At 43.1% G+C, this 18,361-nt stretch overlaps 1 protein-coding gene across 1 annotated transcript in view; it reads left to right on the forward strand.

Annotated features, from left to right (window-relative positions):
* The window catches only part of OSTF1 (osteoclast stimulating factor 1), a 57,348-nt gene extending 39,661 nt beyond the window's left edge, over nucleotides 1-17,687 (forward strand). The window contains exons 5-10 of the mRNA XM_047102264.1: nucleotides 1,364-1,417; nucleotides 3,689-3,796; nucleotides 4,739-4,788; nucleotides 8,440-8,518; nucleotides 11,077-11,175; nucleotides 17,081-17,687. Coding sequence (XP_046958220.1) covers nucleotides 1,364-1,417; nucleotides 3,689-3,796; nucleotides 4,739-4,788; nucleotides 8,440-8,518; nucleotides 11,077-11,175; nucleotides 17,081-17,139 — 449 coding nt within the window. The 3' untranslated portion in view covers nucleotides 17,140-17,687. The remainder of the gene's footprint in view (nucleotides 1-1,363; nucleotides 1,418-3,688; nucleotides 3,797-4,738; nucleotides 4,789-8,439; nucleotides 8,519-11,076; nucleotides 11,176-17,080) is intronic.
* Nucleotides 17,688-18,361: the final 674 nt, after the last annotated feature.

Below are 18,361 nucleotides of genomic sequence, written 5' to 3' on the forward strand. Positions count from 1 at the left end.
CTGGCATCAGGCACCAGTTCCAAGCACTGGCAGAAGACTTTGAAGATTTCAAGGAAGGCACTGCAACGCCAGGGGAGCCAGGAGGGGAGGAGGGGAAGTGAGAGCTGAGGTCTGGGGCCAACACAGGGACCCCACTTGCCCTGGTCTAAAGGGGATACCTGAGTGGCTCAGTTAGTTAAGCGTCCGACTTCGCTCAGGTCATGATCTTGCGGTTCATGAGTTCAAGCCCTGTGTCAGGCTCAGTGCTGACGGCTTGGAGCCTGGAGCCTGCTTTGGATTCTGTGTCTCCTCCTCTCTCTGCCCCTCCCATGCTCATGCTCTGTCTCTCTCTGTTTCTCAATAATAAATAAACGTTAAAAAAAAAAATTTAAAGGTGATACCGTTCTGGGTTAAAAAAGACTTGTGAGGCGTCTGGGTGGCTCAGTCGGTGAAGCTCAGGTCCGACTTCAGCTCAGGTCATGATCTTGTGGTTTGTGGGTTCGAGCCCCGCGTCGGGCTGTGTGCTGACAGCTCAGAGCCTGGAGCCTGCTTTGGATTCTGTGTCTCCCTCCCTCTCTGCGCATCCCCAACTCATGCTCTGTCTCTCAAAAATGAATGTTAAAAAAAAAAAAGCAGTTCTACATTCTTCTAACCTTTGAAATCCCCAGTTTCCCTCCGCCATGCACTCCACTTCAGCCAGGCATAGACACTGAGCATGTAGTTCTTCTGTTGCTTTGGATCCCCAGTGGCCAAGGGAGTGTCCAGGTACATACAGCTCTTTAGGGCGGGAGGGGGTGGGTCTGAAGTCTGTTTTGAACCACAGTCTTCAGGTGATCATACTCCTGCTTCCAGGACAACTGAGAACACACCTTCCTTAGAGGCAGGTAGGTGTGCCGATTGCCCTCTGTAAATAAAGGAGGCAAACTGTTTCCCCCTCCCGCGTGCCCCCCACATGCGCACACACGAGGGAAACAATTATTTTCAGCCGTCTTCAAGTAGGGTGTTTTTACAGAATGTAAAATTGAACATCAGATGTTTTCTTTTGCCTGTTTGTGACTGCGTTTATTGCATCCTTGAGTACACTGGTATGCAGGCCACGGATCTGTTTGTTTTTGCTTCCAGTTAATTGCCGCGTTTGTTTTTGTTTATACTTCCTCTCAATAGCTGTGGTGTTGCCTTACTGCTTAGCTTTGCTTTCATTTCACGGATAATTCAGCTTCTTTTAAAGCGGGAAACATCGGTTTGCTTTTCTGCTACTTTTTCAATCCACATTGGAAGGGATGCTGTGTGGTGAGGGCCGTGGCTGGGGACTGCCAGGTGGCTTCCGTGAGTCATTTGGGCAGTGTGCTCACTGTTGGGTTTGCACTTTTTCTTTTCGATCTAGTGGCCGAGCAGGCAGAATCCATTGACAATCCATTGCACGAAGCTGCAAAAAGAGGTAGGTGTGATTGTTTTTCATTGGGATACGCAGTGCTGTGTACAGTAAAACACACAGATCTTAATTATATGGTTTGATGACTTTTTTTTAAATGTTGATTTATTTCTGAGAGAGAGAGAGAGAGAGCAAGCTCAAGTGGGGAACGGGCAGAGAGAGGGGGACAGAGGATCTGAAACAGGCTCTACACTGAGAGCAGAGAGCCCAATGTGAGGCTTGAATTCACAGCCTATGAGATGATGATCTGAGCCGAAGTTGGAGGGTTAACCTAACCGACTGAGCCACCAGGGTGCCCCAGTTTGACAAACGTGCACACCCATGTAACCAACACCCGGATCAAGAGCTAGAACATTTCTGTCATCCCAGAAAGTTCCAGTTAACCCCTGCCTCCCCCAGAGGCAGTCTCTGTTCCACTATCACCCTAGAGAGAGAAGTGATTTTAATTTTTTTTTTTTTTTTTTTTTTTTTTTTTTTTAGTTTTCTTAAGTAATTTCTACATCCCAATGTGGGGCTCCAACTCACAACCCCGAGATCAAGAGTCACATGCTGTACCAACTGAGCCAGCCCGGTGCCCCTGCGATTTTAATTTTTAATTTTTAACTAAAAATGTCAGCCACCAAACACTTCTGAGTACTTTACGTACCCTGCGCTCAGTGGTAAGCTGAAAGGCATGGTCTGTGACTCCCAGAGCTCAGAGTCCGGCACGAGAGAGATGTGTGTAACAGATCATTATAAGATGGTGTCAGAAGCACAGCAGTGGAAGTTATGTTTAAGTTAAACAGGCTGTAGAGGCCAGCATGAGTCACTGGAGGGCAGTGGGGTGGAGGCTTCCTGGGGATAAAGCATTTAGGAGGGTATTGGTATAGGGCAAGTGTGTGGGGTAAGGATGGAGTTGGGGAGGGACAGAGCAACAGGGGTGGGCCTCGTTTGGGGGGCTCTATCTTGTTGTTTTCTTCTTTAAATTTTTTTAATGTTTATATTTGAGAAGGAGAGAGAGAGCACATGAGCTGGGGAGGTGCAGAGAGAGAGAGAGAGAAAGAGAGAGCGAGAGGATGAAGGGGGAGGGGCAGAGAGCGAGGGAGACACAGAATCTGAAGCAGGGTCTAGGCTCTGAGCTGTCAGCACAGAGCCTGATGTGGGGCTTCAGCTTATAAACTGTGAGATCATGACCTGAGCCGAAATTGAGTTGGATGCTTAACTGACTGAGCCACCCAGGAGCCCCTAAATAACTGGAATTTAAATAAAAACTTGAAGGGAAAAAGAAAGAAAGAAAGAGAGAGAGAGAGAGAGAGAGAAAGAAAGAAAGAAAGAAAGAAAGAAAGAAAGAAAGAAAGAGAGAGAGGGAATTATTTGTAAGTTAGATATTTAGGACATTAGCCAAAGGATTTTAAATTAATAGTTATATTTTAACATATGAGAGCAGCAACTTTGAGTAGGTTATTTAGCATTTGTTTTCTTGTTTTCTTATAAGAACTGATTTTAAGATGCATTTCATATGAATATGGGTATTATCTACTTGTTCTTAGGTTTGACTGGTTTTTTCCCCCAAGTTCCAGGATTTCACGAAGCAAAAAATTACATATAGGTAGCTTTTACAGAGTAAGACTACCATAGGTAGACTCACGTAGGCAACTCCTCCCCTTAACCTACCATTAAAAATTGTTGTTGTACAATCTATCAAGCTTATTCATTATTTCATCAGTTTCATACACACTGTTTAGTGTATGTGTACCAACCCGTGTATACCATAAATTGAATGTTTGTGTCCCCTGAAAATTCACATGTCGAAACTCAACCCCAATGTGGCGGTATTTGGAGGTAGGGACTTCGGCAGGTGGTTAGGTTATGAGGGCTCTGCCCTCATGAAAGGAACTGGTAGAGACCCCAGAAGAGCTCTCTCTCTCTGCTCTTTCTGTTGAAGGGGTGGAAAGACAGCGTCTATGAACCAGGAAGTAGGCTCTTACCAGACACTGAATCTGCTGGCGCCTTGATTCTGGACTTCCCAGAACTGTGACAAATAATTCGTGTCCCTTAAGCCATTCCTACTCTACCTCCCCTCACCCCCCCCCCCCCCCCCCGCAAATTGTTGTTAAGGCTTTTCATTAATAAGTTGGGAGTGAAAATGTACCATAATGAATGCATTACTGAGGAGGTCTTAATTTCAGATTTGCTGACTAAATCCATTCTAGGTGGAAATGTATGGAGGATGAAATGGATTTCAAAACAAAACAAAACCCTCTTTCTTGTGCTTTTATAAACGTAAAACTTTTTCAGGCAACTTGAGCTGGTTAAGAGAGTGTTTGGACAACCGAGTCGGTGTGAATGGCTTAGACAAAGCTGGAAGCACTGCCCTGTACTGGGCCTGCCACGGGGGCCACAAAGGTACTATGTTCTGTTCATTACCATCGATGTCCATGCTGCTGAAAATGTGCTTCAGGTGGGGGAGCGGGGTTTACAGAAATGAAACAAAAATTATGCTTTTCACATCCTGTAGAAGATCGGCCAAAACCTTGCTCCGGGAGGTCTGGAAAACAGTAGGTAGGATGCTCACTGCATGGACCTCTCTCACTTGAAAGAGTGGGAACTTCCTTTCCTCTCTTGGGCTTGGAGAGGTTACAGGAAAACCATAGTAATGTCAACACAAACCCCACTATCTAATCTGACAGAAGAAAGGGGCAGAAGTGACTACTCTGCCTACTGCTCTAGCTTAGCTTTTCCCAAGACATGTTTTCATGGTTTACATGAATGTTTAATGCATGCTGTTAGATTCAGGGGAAAGACAGCATTTGTGTCAGTTAGTGGTTGAGTGGACAGCCTTCACAGTTGCAACCAGTAATACAACAAATGGAATTTCTAGATCTGTTTCAGCCTGACCCCAAATCTGCCACATCCACTCTCTTTCCCCTCCTCCCTACAACACACACACAAAATAAATATGACAGCAATGAGAAACAGCACCCAGCAGACTAAACAGCATAGCCAGAGGACAGTTCGTGGCTCTTCCCCAAAAGAAGCCGATCTCATTTTAGCTAACAAACGCAGATTTGTTAAATGACTATAAAGTATCATGGTGAATGTAGAGATATTTCTATAATAGTTGCCATGTGAAAAAACGCAAAAGCCAAGTTATTGGAACACAATTTTTCCTTAGATAATTCTACTTTTTAGGTTCTTAATTCTTGTATTTACGTAAATTTTAACAAATTTGTTGCAAGGATTTTTTTGAAGATTCTTCTAAAGAATCAATCCTCTTTTTAAAATGATTATGCCTAGTCTTGTCAGCCTTTTCCTTTGCACTCTTGAAAAATACCTTTTCTATTTCAGATATAGTGGAGATGCTGTTTACTCAACCAAACATTGAACTGAACCAACAGGTAAGATCGCTTATGCGGAAGTTGGTGGTCACTTAACACACCTGCCTTGTTCTCGTGGTGTGGCTTATGGGCATGGAAAGTCCTATCTTTGTGCCTTGAACTGACCTTTTCCCATTTATTATCTTTCATACAATTTTTAATCCAAGTAGTAGAAGTGCATCATTAAAAATGTACCGTTGTACCGAAGTCCAAATTGTACAAAGCCCAAAACACCTACCATGTTCCTTCTCATATGTCACTCTCAACGTTTAGCTCTTAACTCTTGCCTTCATGTTACTAAGGAAGATGCTTATGGGGCTGTCCCCTAAGTCATCATCTTCATAAATGTTTCAGTGTCCCATCTGAAGGTTGAAGCTTATCAGCTGCCCAAACTCTGATCTGCCAGTGCCCACCCTTTGCTCCTCTGGTCTGCCCCACGTATCATATCATAGTTTTTGGTTATATTACTCTATGATGCTTGCAAGTATTATGGCTATTTAAATATTTAAATACTGCTCGCTGCTTGTATAACTTTTGTTTCTGTACTTCTTGACTTTTATTTTGCTGAGAATATTTTTTTTTTGGCGGTTTATTTATCTTGAGACAGAGAGAAAGCATGAGTGGGGGAGGGGCAGAGAGAGAGAGGAGAGAGTGAGACTCCCAAGTAGGCTCTACACTGTCCGTGCAGAGCCCAGTGCAGGGATCAAACTCAGGTGGCATGAAATCATGACCTAAGTCGGACACTTAACCGATTGAGCCACCCAGGAGCCCCTCGCTGGTTTTTGGTTTTTGTATCTCATTAAGATTCCCACACTGTTTAATGTTCTCTTGATATACTTTCTTTTTTCTCCCTGGAATGGTACTTCCCGAAGCCCTCATCCTTGATCTCTGCTCTGAGCGTCTCTTTACTGTCACCTTTCTCCCGGGGTGTGTCTTCACTTTTCTGGATCCCGTGTTTTCCTCCTTTTGTTGAAGAACATCCTTGAAGATTCCTAAGAAAGGGGACCTAGGGATTGATTATTTGGCTGACAGAATTCTAGGTTGAGAATGATTTTCCTCAGAATTTCGCAGGCAAGGCTCTCTGGTATTCCGGTTTTTAGGATTGCTCTTGAGAAGTTTGATGCCATTTTGATTCCCATTCTTTTGTGTGTGATCTGCTTTTTTGTTGCTTAGAATCATTACCCTGTCCTTGATGTTCTAAAATTTCTTAATGTGCTTCAGCGTGTTTCTTCCCAGTAAAGGTGGTGGACTCTCTCAGCCTGAAAGGGTCTAGTGTTTCTTTTCTAGTTTTTATTGACCATTGTCTTTATTCTTTGGTTCTGGAATGCCCACCAGTAGTTAGGTTGGACCTCTGGTTGAGTCTCCAGTTATTTTAGTTTTTCTCAGAGATTTTTTACCTTTTTTTTTAAGTTTATGTGTTTATTTTGAGAGAGAGAGAGAAAGAGAGAGAAACTGAGAAAGAGTATGCAGGGGAGGGGCAGAGAGAGAGGGAGAGATTGAGAATCCCAAGAAGGCTCTGTGCTGTCCGCGTGGAGCCCTACTCGGGGCTCGAACTCACCAACCATGAGATCACGACTGGAGCAGAAATCAAGACTTAACCAACTGAGCCACCCAGGCACTCCAAGATTTTCTTAGCTTTATGTTTTATTTTGGTTACCTTTTTAATTCCTCAGTGTCCTAGGTTTTCTATTGCTGTGTGACAAATAACCCACAAGCTTAGCCACTTAAAACAACACGCATTTACCTTATACGTTCTGTAAGCCAGAATTCTGGGCATGGCAGAGCTGGGCTCTCTGCTCAGGGTCTCACGGGCCAGAGTCACGGTATTGGCCAGAAGCAGGTTCTCATCTGGAGCTCAGATCTCATTCCAGGTTCGTTCAGGTTGCCGGTGGGATTGAGTTTCTTGCACCTGCAGTGCTCTGGACCTCAGCTTTCAGAGATCACCCCTCTCCGTTGACATTTCACAACATGGCTGTTTGCTTTCTTCCTTAAGGTCACTAGGAGATTGTGTTTCTGAAGCTATACCTTTGAGAAAGGGCCCGTCTGATTTGGTCATGCCCACCCAGTATAATCTCTCTTTTGATGAACTCAATGTCAACTGATTAGAAACTGCATTATGGGAGTGATATCCTATTATATTCATTAGTCTCATACATACTTGAGGGGGAGGAATTTTACAGGGGGTGGATCCCCAGGGGGCGGGGATCTTGGGCAGCATCTTAGAGTCTTGTCTACTTATAAGCTCTTTTACTCTCACGATTGCTTTCTTTTTTAAATGTTTCTTCTTTTTACTTATTTTTGGCGGATGGGGGGACAGAGGATCTGAAGCAGGCTCTGTACTGACAGCAGAGAGCCTGACGCGGGGCTCACATTCATGAATGGCCAAGTCATAACTTGAGCCGAAGTCAGACGCTTTACTGACTGAGCCACCCAGGTGCCCTGCTGATTGTTGCTTTTAAATAGCTTCTTTTCTTGTTGCATGATGCTGCATATCATGTTGTATCTTGCCTAAATTAATTACAGCTTTTTAAAACCTTTCCTGCCATTCACTGTACTGTGTCTTTTCCCTCTGAGATCCATTTGTTTTGTTTTCATCTTCTCTCAAATATGAGAGGCTTTCCTCAAATACCTAGTATCTTTGTGTCTCCAGTCATGTTTAAGGGTGACTGGAAGTTCTGCATGCGCATGGGGCTTACTGGCTGTGGGCTTCTCTGTAGGGTGAGGTGGAAAGGTCCTGGCTGTTGTGCTGGGTTATCCCCAGATGTCAGCGTGAGTATGTATGCTTTCCCCCTCCACATGCGGGGCTATTCACCTCTACCGGAGGATTGTCCTCCAGCTCCCTGCCTGCAGGTGCTAGGCTGTATACACTGGGGCAGCAGGGTAGGTAAAGGCAGCTGGGAGAGGAGTCTTACCGCTCAGTTTGTAGGTGTCTCAGCTCACCCACCACTTTTAGTTCCTGGCCTTATTGCCACCTTCCCTTGTACCCGAGTCCCCTGAGCTTGGAAACTACCTGGTTCATTTTTCGACAGGGTCATCCTGCCATCCGCACTGGGTCACCTGGCAGCAAGGAGAGAGGAAGGTGATCTAATTATTTTTTTTTTTTTAATGTTTATTTATTTTGAGAGAGAGAGAGTGTGCGTGCGTGAGCTGGGGAAGAGCTGAGAGAGATGGAAGAGAAAGAACCCCAAGCAGGCTCCCCACTGTCAGCACCGAGCCCGACAGGGGGCTCGATCGCACAAACCAGGAGATCATGACCTGAGCCAAAATCAAGAGTCAGACGCTTAACCGACTGACTCACCCAGGCGCCCCTGATTATTTCTATAAACACTTTCTCCCAGTACTCTTGTGTCCGGTCCCGTGCCTCACGCTCGTTCCAGCGTCTCCGGGCATCGCCAGGGCCTGATTTCTTGCGAGGTTTGCAGGGGCAGGTCTGCTTGCTCCCTCCTGGTGTTTCCCTCTGCTCTGCCACGTCCATTTCTCCTCTTTCATCCATCCCCTCCCCCCAAATGACCTGTCTCTCATCCCTTGAGTCTCCTTTCTCTCTTGGGAACTTTATATGACTTTATAACTTGTTCTCACTTTGAGTTTGCTTGGAGTAAACCTGAATTCGTGCATGTTTTCAACCCACCGTCTCTTTTTAAAATGCTGCTTTCTCTTTTTAAATCACCATAGAACAAGTTGGGAGACACAGCTTTGCACGCCGCTGCCTGGAAAGGTTATGCAGATATTGTCCACTTGCTTCTGGAAAAAGGTAAAGCATGTGCCCCATCTGTCTGGCCTTTGCTCACCCTGGAAAAACAGGCTGTGTTCAATTACATTATTTGAAATAGTAGGAAGAATCATAGGCTCCGTATTTTGAAACTGGGATTTTAACCTCTACTCTGTCTGTATCACAGAGTTGTTACAATAAGACGAAGTTACAGTAGTGATTCGTGTTAAATTTTTCGTTTTATGTTAAAAGCTTGGTAAGCTTTAAAATTACATATATTACTTTTCGTAGGAGTTTATTGTATATTTCTGTGGGATTAAAGGGTCCTTGGAGAAAGGCGTGTGTATGTGCACCCGTGCAGAGAAGATGCTATCTCAGAAAGCTGTAGGGGAAAGGTGCCGAGGCCCCTGTTCACAAGGAAAGTCCTGACAGATAAAGAATGCTGTGGCTGTAATGTCCTGCTTTGATCTGAGCAGGTGCTACAAGTACGGGGAAGATGAAGATACCTCGATTCCCTATTTTTATACAAGTCAGAGGGGACAGTGAAATTATGAACTGACCACCCATCCATCCATCCATCCATCCCTCCGTCCCATAAATATTAATCCTTACAGAGGGCCAGGCATATCTCCCCGTCCTGCGTCCTGGTCCAGAAGCTATAATATAAGATGCTTGAATCCCAAGGTGTCTTATGGATGCACGTTCATTAGGGATCCTCACAGCAATGTTGTGGGATATAGAGAGGACATGTTATTGATTTAAAGGACATTGGTGATGTACATCTCAGGTACAAAAGATCAGACAGCATGAGGTGCCCCCTAAGGGTTATGCTGAGAACTGGACTGTCTGTGCTGGCTGCCACTAACCACACAGGCCCCTGAGCCCATGAAGTGAGCATGGTCTGGACCAAGATGTAAGTGTAACAGGCACATCAAATTTCAAAGACTTCGGGGGGAAAAAAAAAGACGTAAAGTATCACAATAACTTTTATATCAGTTATATGATAAAGGGGTAACATTTTGGATCTACTGTGTTAAATAAGATATGTCATTAAAACGATTTCCACCTTTTGAAAATGTGGCCACTAGAAAATTTAAAATGACACATGTGGCTCAGATCGTATTTCTCTTGGGTAGCGCTCGTTGAGAAGGACCCAGGAAATGGTCGTTTCTTCTCTTGCCTTGCTGGCTCCGAACATTTCCTGTCCTGAAAGAAATCATGTATATGGGTTCTAAAGTGCAATTTAACGTAAGATATGATCAGTCACAGAGCTCTTAACCCTCCGGAATTTTTCCCCGTGGCCCAATGAGCGAATGAGGTTTCTATAGACCCTTAGCTGTGGGCAGATCTAAGTCTCATGAGAGAGATTTTTAGACACGGTCGCCATATTCCTAATTAAACAAACCATGCTTTCTTGACTCAGTATTTTTGTCCCTTTGAGTTTCATTACACTTATTTTTTTGTTTCCTGAAGAGGATGAGATTACAAGCAAAATGGCTCTCTCCTGTACTGTGGCAGAAAGTATAAATTGGTAAAGCCTTCTTGGACAGCGATTGGACAGTAGCTAGCAGAATTAAAAATATACATAGCCTTATATCCCAGCATCACTTCTGGGAAGCCAGACTTCAGAAAGCTGGTGTTCAAGGAGATTTACAGCAATATTGTTTGTGGTAAAGGAACAGCCTAAGTGTCCCTCGATAGGGGAAGAGGAGAGTTATTAAATAAATATTGGAATGCCCACAAAATTGAATACTTACAAATGTTTACATGGATTGAGCTATGTGTACTACTGAGGAATGAGTACCATTATATATTGCTAAGTAAAAAAAAATCAAGTTACAGGCTGTTACATGTGGTGTGATTTTACGTATATATGCATAGATGTCTGTGAGTGCATTCCTGCACCTGAGGGAGGTGAGGACTGATACCCTCTTGCTGGGAATGGTTTCCCCCAGACAAACTGGAAGACGGGGCAGGGCGGGGTTAGGGGACGAAACGGGACGTATGCTTTTGTTCAGCACACTTCTGCATTTGTGAGGCTTTGGCAACGAAAATATACCCACGAATTCTGATGTAATTTTTATCACCACGAAGACCCGGACAAAACGCAAGCAGAAGATGTGCTGTGGGAACAACGGATTGCCTCTAGGTTTTATGGTGTTACTCTTCTGCTAATTTGCACAAGAGTATACTTGGCAGATATGAAATCCTAATCCCGGCAGGCACCACCCACACGGGCTTCTCTCAAGAAGCAAAGGGTATGTTAAACTAATCTCCAAAAACTCGTGCCAAGACCCATTGGAGTCCAACTGACTCAGGAGGTACCTCGGGGAAGTGAAAAGTCACATGCAGCAGTCTGAGGATTTGAAAGGAAAGGCTCTATTTTAATTGTGCCTAATTGTCTGGGACGCGGCAGCAAGCGCCCTGATTTCAAGACGCCAAACGTGCTTTGACTGTTTTGAAAAAGCTTACTTCAGGGCCAGAATGGTTCTCTAGTCAGTTTGGCCAAAAGTGATTCGTCTTGGTGGGAAGAAGGGTCTGTAGTCCGCTACTACAGATTCTTCAAAAACACCTGACTTGCTTTTCTTGTGTTGGGGAAGGTGCAAGAACAGACTTGAGAAACAACGAGAAGAAGCTGGCCCTGGACATGGCCACCAACGCGGCCTGTGCGTCTCTCCTGAAAAAGAAACAGGGAGCAGGTATTTGCCTCCGATCTTTCTTTCTCCTCTGACGCCATCATGACTAAGATTTACCATCTTAGAATTGGGGAAACGTTTTCTTGGTAAACTCTTCATGTGGTTCTGAAGTCAGATTTTATATCCTGGGTCTCATATGGAACGTGCAACATTGAAGAATGCCTTCATGCAAGCAAATCGAAGAGACGTTGGCCTTTTAGTATTTTTTGTGTGTTTCCTTTGTTCCTTGCAATCAGGTCGTAATCACTTGCTTTCCAGTAGAGCCCTTATCAGAGAACCATGGTTCCGGATATGGTTTTACAAGTGGTTGTCTCTAAATATTGATTTTTCAATTAAGCACTGAAGAGCTCCATGATTATATTTTATCTCTGTTTTAAACGAGAGTATCAGTAAACTACGATCAGAATTATTCTGGTCTTGATAACCAATTTGATGTTTGTTTACAGACCGTGGGGTGGTTTTTAAAGGTAAAGTTTAGGTATACATTCTTCGAGATAAAAATATCTGTTGGCGTGGGAGATGGGGTTGGAAAAAAAAAAGAAAGGTCCTTGTGGTTATTTTGAAAAGGTGTTAAAGAAAAGGTGTGAAACACGCTTGCATTGTTCATGATTACTATTCAGAGACTGGCTGTTTATTGGATTTCCTCTGTACATAATGTACTGAATGCTTCCCCCTGAAAGAAATGCTGCGGGCCGGTGTGCCTTACCCCTCCTTCTCATTTTCCTCTCCTGTCTCTCCCTTTCGTCCACCATCAGCCTCCCGGCCCCTGAGGAACCCCGAGGGAGAAAAAAGAAAAATACAAGATGTTTTGGCTGGAGGGGACATTCAATCTTCCCCCCCCCCCCTCACTTTTCAAGCCTTCCTCTACCTTTATCTCGTGTTTGGCACTTTCATACCACTTTGGAGTATAAGCCAATGATCGATACATCTTGTCCACCGTTTTCTAGAATGGAACTAGTATAATGGAGAACTCGCTTTTCATGTCTTTAGTGAGCATTGGTACTCATCATTCCAACCCTTTTTAGTATTGCTTTTTAGAGTCTAAAGTTTAGCCTGGTCCATGTTGGTGGAGAGTCACCAAAACAACTTCTGAGACATTTCTAGTGTAGAGGCTGAGTACATTTTTGTTTCTACTTTAATCTGAGGACGTTGTCACCCTCCGAGCTTGTGGAGTGAGGTACTGATTTGTTTTCCTATATGAATCACATTCCCATTCGTTTTGGAACCCTTGGAAAGCTTCTCTCTTCCTTAAGTCCCCTTTGTTTTATGAGAAGAGGTGGTGTTACCTTGTCCCATATCCCTGTTCCCGCGGAAGTAACAAAATACAGTCAGACCTCTGGTTTCCTGCTTTAGTTAATCAAAAATAGCAAACAGTCCTCCTTTCTTCATGACTTGCCAAGGGAGCTTCCCAGAATGATCCTCCTTGCCCATCACCAAATTCCCGTCATAGCCCTCCTCACGAGTCTGCTGTTCTTTTTGTTCTTTACTCCAGGTATGTCTTTGTTTCAGTTTCTTACTTCTTTTAACTTCAGTTCAGATGTAGTGTAAACCACTAAGCGGCTTGGGTTTCTTAATTATGTCAGCCGTGAATGCTCACTGGCAGAGCTGGTGTTTCTTTAAAGTAATTACTCATGCATAGATGGATCGAGGGTCTGCTAAGTGAGTGGGAAAGTATGTACCAGCTGCGTGGTGCTCCCCAGCTACATTTTGATTGAGAAGTGTATATGCAGCCATGTAGGAGAGATGCTTTTACTTGGCACGGACCTCTTCCTTCCTGCTGCCTTGGTTGGGTCAGGAAGTAGGACTATGGCCCAACTTCCTTTTTCTGCCACTGACTTCCTGTTGTTCTGTGGGTACCTTCAGAATGTCCTGAGCGAGGAGTAAGGTTTCTTAGGAGCTGAAGGTTATCAGAGCCCCATGTACACTATGAGCTTGATCATGATAGGCAAGGAGAATGCCACACTTGCTCAAACCCCAGAGAGCTGTACCCAGAAGCCTCCATCTGGGCACCCAGAGCTGGGAAGGCACATCTGCTCTTTTTCCCTCACCCTTCTGCAGTCTTTGTAGAACAGGGCTGGGAGGTAGGTCTCCTCTGCTCTGTTCACACTAAGTGTCTTTGGTCTACTTTCCTAAATGTGTAATGATTAGATAATGGACTCATCAATGAGGTAATCTTAGGGCTTGACACAGAGGCAAGAAATGAATTTTCATATTTCAGTTTTCACGTTACCTTTTTCTTTTCTTTTTTCTCGCTTCATTACCTCAATCGCCCAGTGAAAAGTCTGAATTTGTATTGTGATCTTAGTTGGAGTAAGAGTTGAATATTGGGCCATATAGCTAATTGCCAGCACGAACTCTACACTGGGAAAAGTATATTCTGATGTTGTTTTCCAGTTTTAAAAGCACATCTTGGAATTTTTTTTTTTTAAGAGAGAGAGTGCACTAGCAGGGGAGAGGGGCAGAAGGAGAGAGAGGGAGAGAGACAGAAACTCTCAGGCAGCCTCCACACTCAGCATGAAGCTGACATGGGGCTCGATCCCACAACCCTGGGATCATGACCTGAGCCGAAATCAAGAGTCAGATGCTCAATTGACTGGGCCACCCAGGCACCCCTTATCTTGGATTTTTTTTTTTAATTTTTTTTTCCAACGTTTATTTATTTTTGGGACAGAGAGAGGCAGAGCATGAACGGGGGAGGGGCAGAGAGAGGGAGACACAGAATCGGAAACAGGCTCCAGGCTCTGAGCCATCAGCCCAGAGCCTGACACGGGGCTTGAACTCACGGACCGTGAGATCGTGACCTGGCTGAAGTCGGACGATTAACCGACTGCGCCACCCAGGCGCCCCATATCTTGGATTTTTTTAATGAGAAAAAACAAGTCACATTTTGTAGTTACCGTGAAGGGTAACTTTGGGACATGTGTGTAGGGCCGAGGTTCAGCCCCACCTTGAGGAGTCAACACTTTAAATTCTTTTTCCAGTTTTTACAAATTGGGGTATAATTTATATTAAGTAAAGTATATAAATCCTAAGTTTACATCTTGATTTTTTTTTTAAACTGTGCTTACACCTATTTGCCACAACCCGGATTAAGGTAGAGAACATTTTCCATACCCTGAAAACCCCTCCACGTCCTCCTCTTCTCTCACCGTAGCCTAGTTTTGCCTGTGCTTGAACTTGATATAAATGGAATCAAACAGTATGTACTTTCTTGTGTCTAACTTCTTTTCACTTAATGCTGTGCCTGTAAGATTTATCCAGGTTACTGTGTCTGTCTTTCCACCCTTTGTGGTTTGTTTGACTGTCTGTCTTAAGTGCTAGTATTTGGTTTGGAATGTGCAAATTCAGGTCAGTGACATTGAGGAGAGATGGAAGTCAGCTAGGGGGAACGGGGAGGCATGGTTAGGAGTTACATTACCATGATGGTCACGGCCCAAGATGGGCTATGAAGAGACGGAGCTCCTCAGCACTTGGCCATGTGAGAAGATTCCAGAGAAACTGTGCTTGGGAGCAATCCATAAAAGGAAGGAAGGAGAAGGAATTTATTTTCCTGGCTCGTTCCTGTCTCTTGATTTCCATTCAGGAAGAGTTTGCAGTGTGGCGAGCCTTCTTCTCTTGCTAACAGGAGAAACGAGGTTGAAATAAAGCGCCGAGGTAACCATTGGAGGCCCAAGACTACCTCAGTGGGCAACACGTAAGATTGTAGGAGCAAAGCAGAATAGGAAAGAGCCTTGCTATGGTCTTTTTGTCTGTGGCTTAAGAAGGCAAAAAGTTTACAGCCAGTCCTGAAGTTGTACGTGTACGTGGGATAGAACAAAGTATATTCCTCCCAGGTCTCCAGAACTTCTCATAAGGAGGATTGAGATGAATGCAGACAAGCTGGAGATTTCTAGTAGTTTGGAAGCTGGTGTGAAATTATTCAAGGCTGCCTCTGTTCTGTTTATATCCACTTCTTTGAATCCGAATCTTTCCTTCTCGTATAAGTTTCTACCTCCCTTGTACCAACTCTCCCTTGTCCCTTTCTTTTTTCTCTATAATTATTTTCTTAAATTTGTAAAGATAATGACTGAGCAAAGCTACATTATCACTAGCAGACCTAAAATTAATAATTCCTTCATATCTTCAAGTATCTTGTCACTTTCCAGATTCACCATTTTTTCCCATACATGTTTGTTTCTGCTTTGTTGACTTACTTATCTGTTTCTTTATTTACAGTTTAAGTCAGGGTCTAAATAAGGTCAGGTTCTGATTGGTAGATACATCTCCTAAATCATTGTTTCCTTTCTTTCTCCTCTCCCCCTCTTCGTTTAGCCTGGCTATTTATTTATTAAAGAAGCAGAGTCAGTTTTCCTGAATTTCTCAGTCTAGGCATTGCATAAATGTATTCTCAGGGTGTTTGACAGGTTCCTCTTTCCTCTGTAATCTTGTCACTTGGTGTTAGATCTAAAGGTTCCTCTGTATTTTTGTCATTTGGTGTTAGATCTAGAGGTTTGATTAGATTCTACATTTTATGTGTCTGTGAAAGGGTAGATGGAAGAATGCTTCATGAAGAAAGCTGTGTTCTTTCATCAGAGGCACGTATTATCTGTCTGTCACTCATCCTGTGATGTTAGCATTCATTGATGATCGTTGTCTAGATCCATTAGTTCACTAACAGTTGTGAAATGGCCATATTCTAGTTCTGTCACTCCTGTCTCAGTTATCAGCTGGAACATTCTATAAAAAAAATTGCCCTTCATCCATGGTTTGATGACTCCAAGGAATAGTTTGTGTAGTAGGAGAAGAATAAAGGCTTGATTTTCGTCCTTTATTTAGGAGTTTTCAAAATAATGTGCTGGTTCCTTCTCATTCTCCAAAGAGGACTAGTGGCTTCTCTGTGATGTGCGTTGAAATATTTGCTGTGTCTCAATCCATTATATTTAGTATCCCTATTGATAGCTCCTCTTTGGCTAGTGGAGGCCTCTTCGGGTTGGATCGTGAACCTTTGACGCTCTCTTTGACAGCATCCTTGTTTTACGGTATGACAAGAGGTACACTTTCTGCCCCAGACTTGGCATCAGTCATTTCTCCAATGAGCACGGGAAGATAGTATTTAGAGACCATGATAACATATACTTGTTGAGCTCTGACGGTGGTTAGGCTCGCGTTTCAGTTTGCCCCCTGAAATTATACCCCGTGTAACCTGTTGCTTATAGGCATTTAAATAGACAACCGAATAGGTGACCATTTAAAGATGAGATGTCTTCATTTTGACCCCTGCTCAAGCTTGATGTCACGTATGGTAGGGTTCGGCTCTTTCTGTTTCAAATCTCTGGGTTTTTTTTTAATTTCATTCTTTTAGCTCTGAGCATACTTTATTTATCTGTGCTTTTTTAAAATTATTATTTTTTTTTATTTATCCGTGCTTTTAGAGATGAAACCGAAGCTTCTGTGTTTTCATTCTGCTTCTTTTCCTTTTTTTCCCCCCTCATTAGTTACCTTTCTACCCAGTGATCTTGCCTTCAAGTAAGGCTGCAGGCTGTCGACTGACCAAAGCCACATGTGGCACTTGTCATTGGGAGAGGGGGTTGGACGAGTGGAGGGGCGTCCGGTGTGTTCCGTGCCGGTCACGGCACACGTGGCTGCTTGCATTTTGTGCAAGGTAGATTAATGGTACCTGCAGCCTACGGGCTTTACTTTTCTGCGTGTCCAAGGAACGAGCGGACAGCTGCGTTTGTCAGCCTCTGGGACAGCAGACACTGAACAGTCAGGCAGGAAAGCAAAAGTTGAAAAAGATCCTCAGGGGTGGTACAGTCCCCGGGCCTGAGGAAAGATTACGATCCCTTGAGGTATCAGGAGCTTTGAAAGTGCAAACCAAATGTGAGCAATCTGTAATTTGCCCGTTTTGCCTTCCCGCCATTCCTTTTAGATGCTGTTCGAACATTAAGCAATGCTGAGGAGTATCTTGATGACGAAGACTCAGATTAATTCCCTTCTGGAGCTTTGAGATCTAAAACTTGTGTTCCTTTTGCCATTCCAAAACCCTCGTCTTTGCCAGAAGAGTGTTGGTAACCGGTTTTTGGTTTTTGGTTTTTTTTGGTTTGGGTTTTTTTGTTTTTGTTTTTGTTTTTGTTTTTGTTTTTTGAAGTCTATATGAACATGGAAGTCTTGCACTGTGTTTGAGTAGAACATGTAAATGGGTAGGTTCTCACCTTCAGTTTGCCAATAAGTGACTGGCTATTTTGCTGTATAAAGTACATTTTTGTTCACCAGAGTAGAAGAAGAAGAGATTATTTCTATTTATCAAGCTAAAGGAATTTTAAGAATTTTTTTCTTTAAAAAAAAAGATCAGTTCTTTTTTGTTTTTTTTTGTTTTGTTTTGTTTTGTTTTTTTAGTTAAAGTTCTTTACCTCAAGGATTAAAATATTTTGAGTGGGTTTTTCAAGGGGAAAAATGCTTGTTCTAGTAATGAACCAAAAGACTTAACAGAAAATCGTCAGCTATTCTGACAAAAATAAACATTTGAAGAGACTGGATTCCTTTTGTCTGTTTTTTGTGGTATCACTCTTTGCCGGTAAATAAAGCTTTTTATGTTTATATTTAGGTGAAGGCTGATTTTATCTTTTAAGTTGTATTTTATATTTATTAGCACAAAGGAATCACAATAGCCAAATTTCTTTTCAGCTCTGTATATTGGCTTTGATTAGAGTCCATAATCATTGAGAAGATATATTTATAATGAAATACATAATGTTAGTCATCATTAGACTTTTAGTTTATCTCTGAGGTTACACTTAGTATGAAGAAATTCAGCAACTCATTACAGTCTGCTGAAGGTCTGAAAATGAAAAAAATTGATTTCCTTATCATACAAGACACCATGGTTTTCTGTAATGGAGTAGCCAGGAGCCATGAAATTTTTTTTACTTTGATAGCATTTGTTTTCCCAGAGCATGGCTCGAGCTCATAAAAACTCAGCTTCTTTTGCTAAAACATCAATTTATATTGCAGGGAGCCCTCTGTACTACTGAAAGACACTTGATTTGAGATTCTAATTTTGTATCAAGGTGGCGATGACATTAAGAATGACATGGCCGTTGGCATTTGCCTAGGTTCCAGGCCCCGGGTCCAGAAGTGTATTTTGCAAGAAGACTTTGATGCTAATTTCAAAAAACACATTGGTGAAGAGAAGGAAATGTTTGAAAAAGGA

Source organism: Lynx rufus, unplaced genomic scaffold, assembly GCF_022079265.1.
Source record: "Lynx rufus isolate CCGP_SWC_20201006 ecotype Redwood Valley unplaced genomic scaffold, mLynRuf1.p SCAF_10, whole genome shotgun sequence".
Lineage (NCBI taxonomy): Eukaryota > Metazoa > Chordata > Mammalia > Carnivora > Felidae > Lynx > Lynx rufus.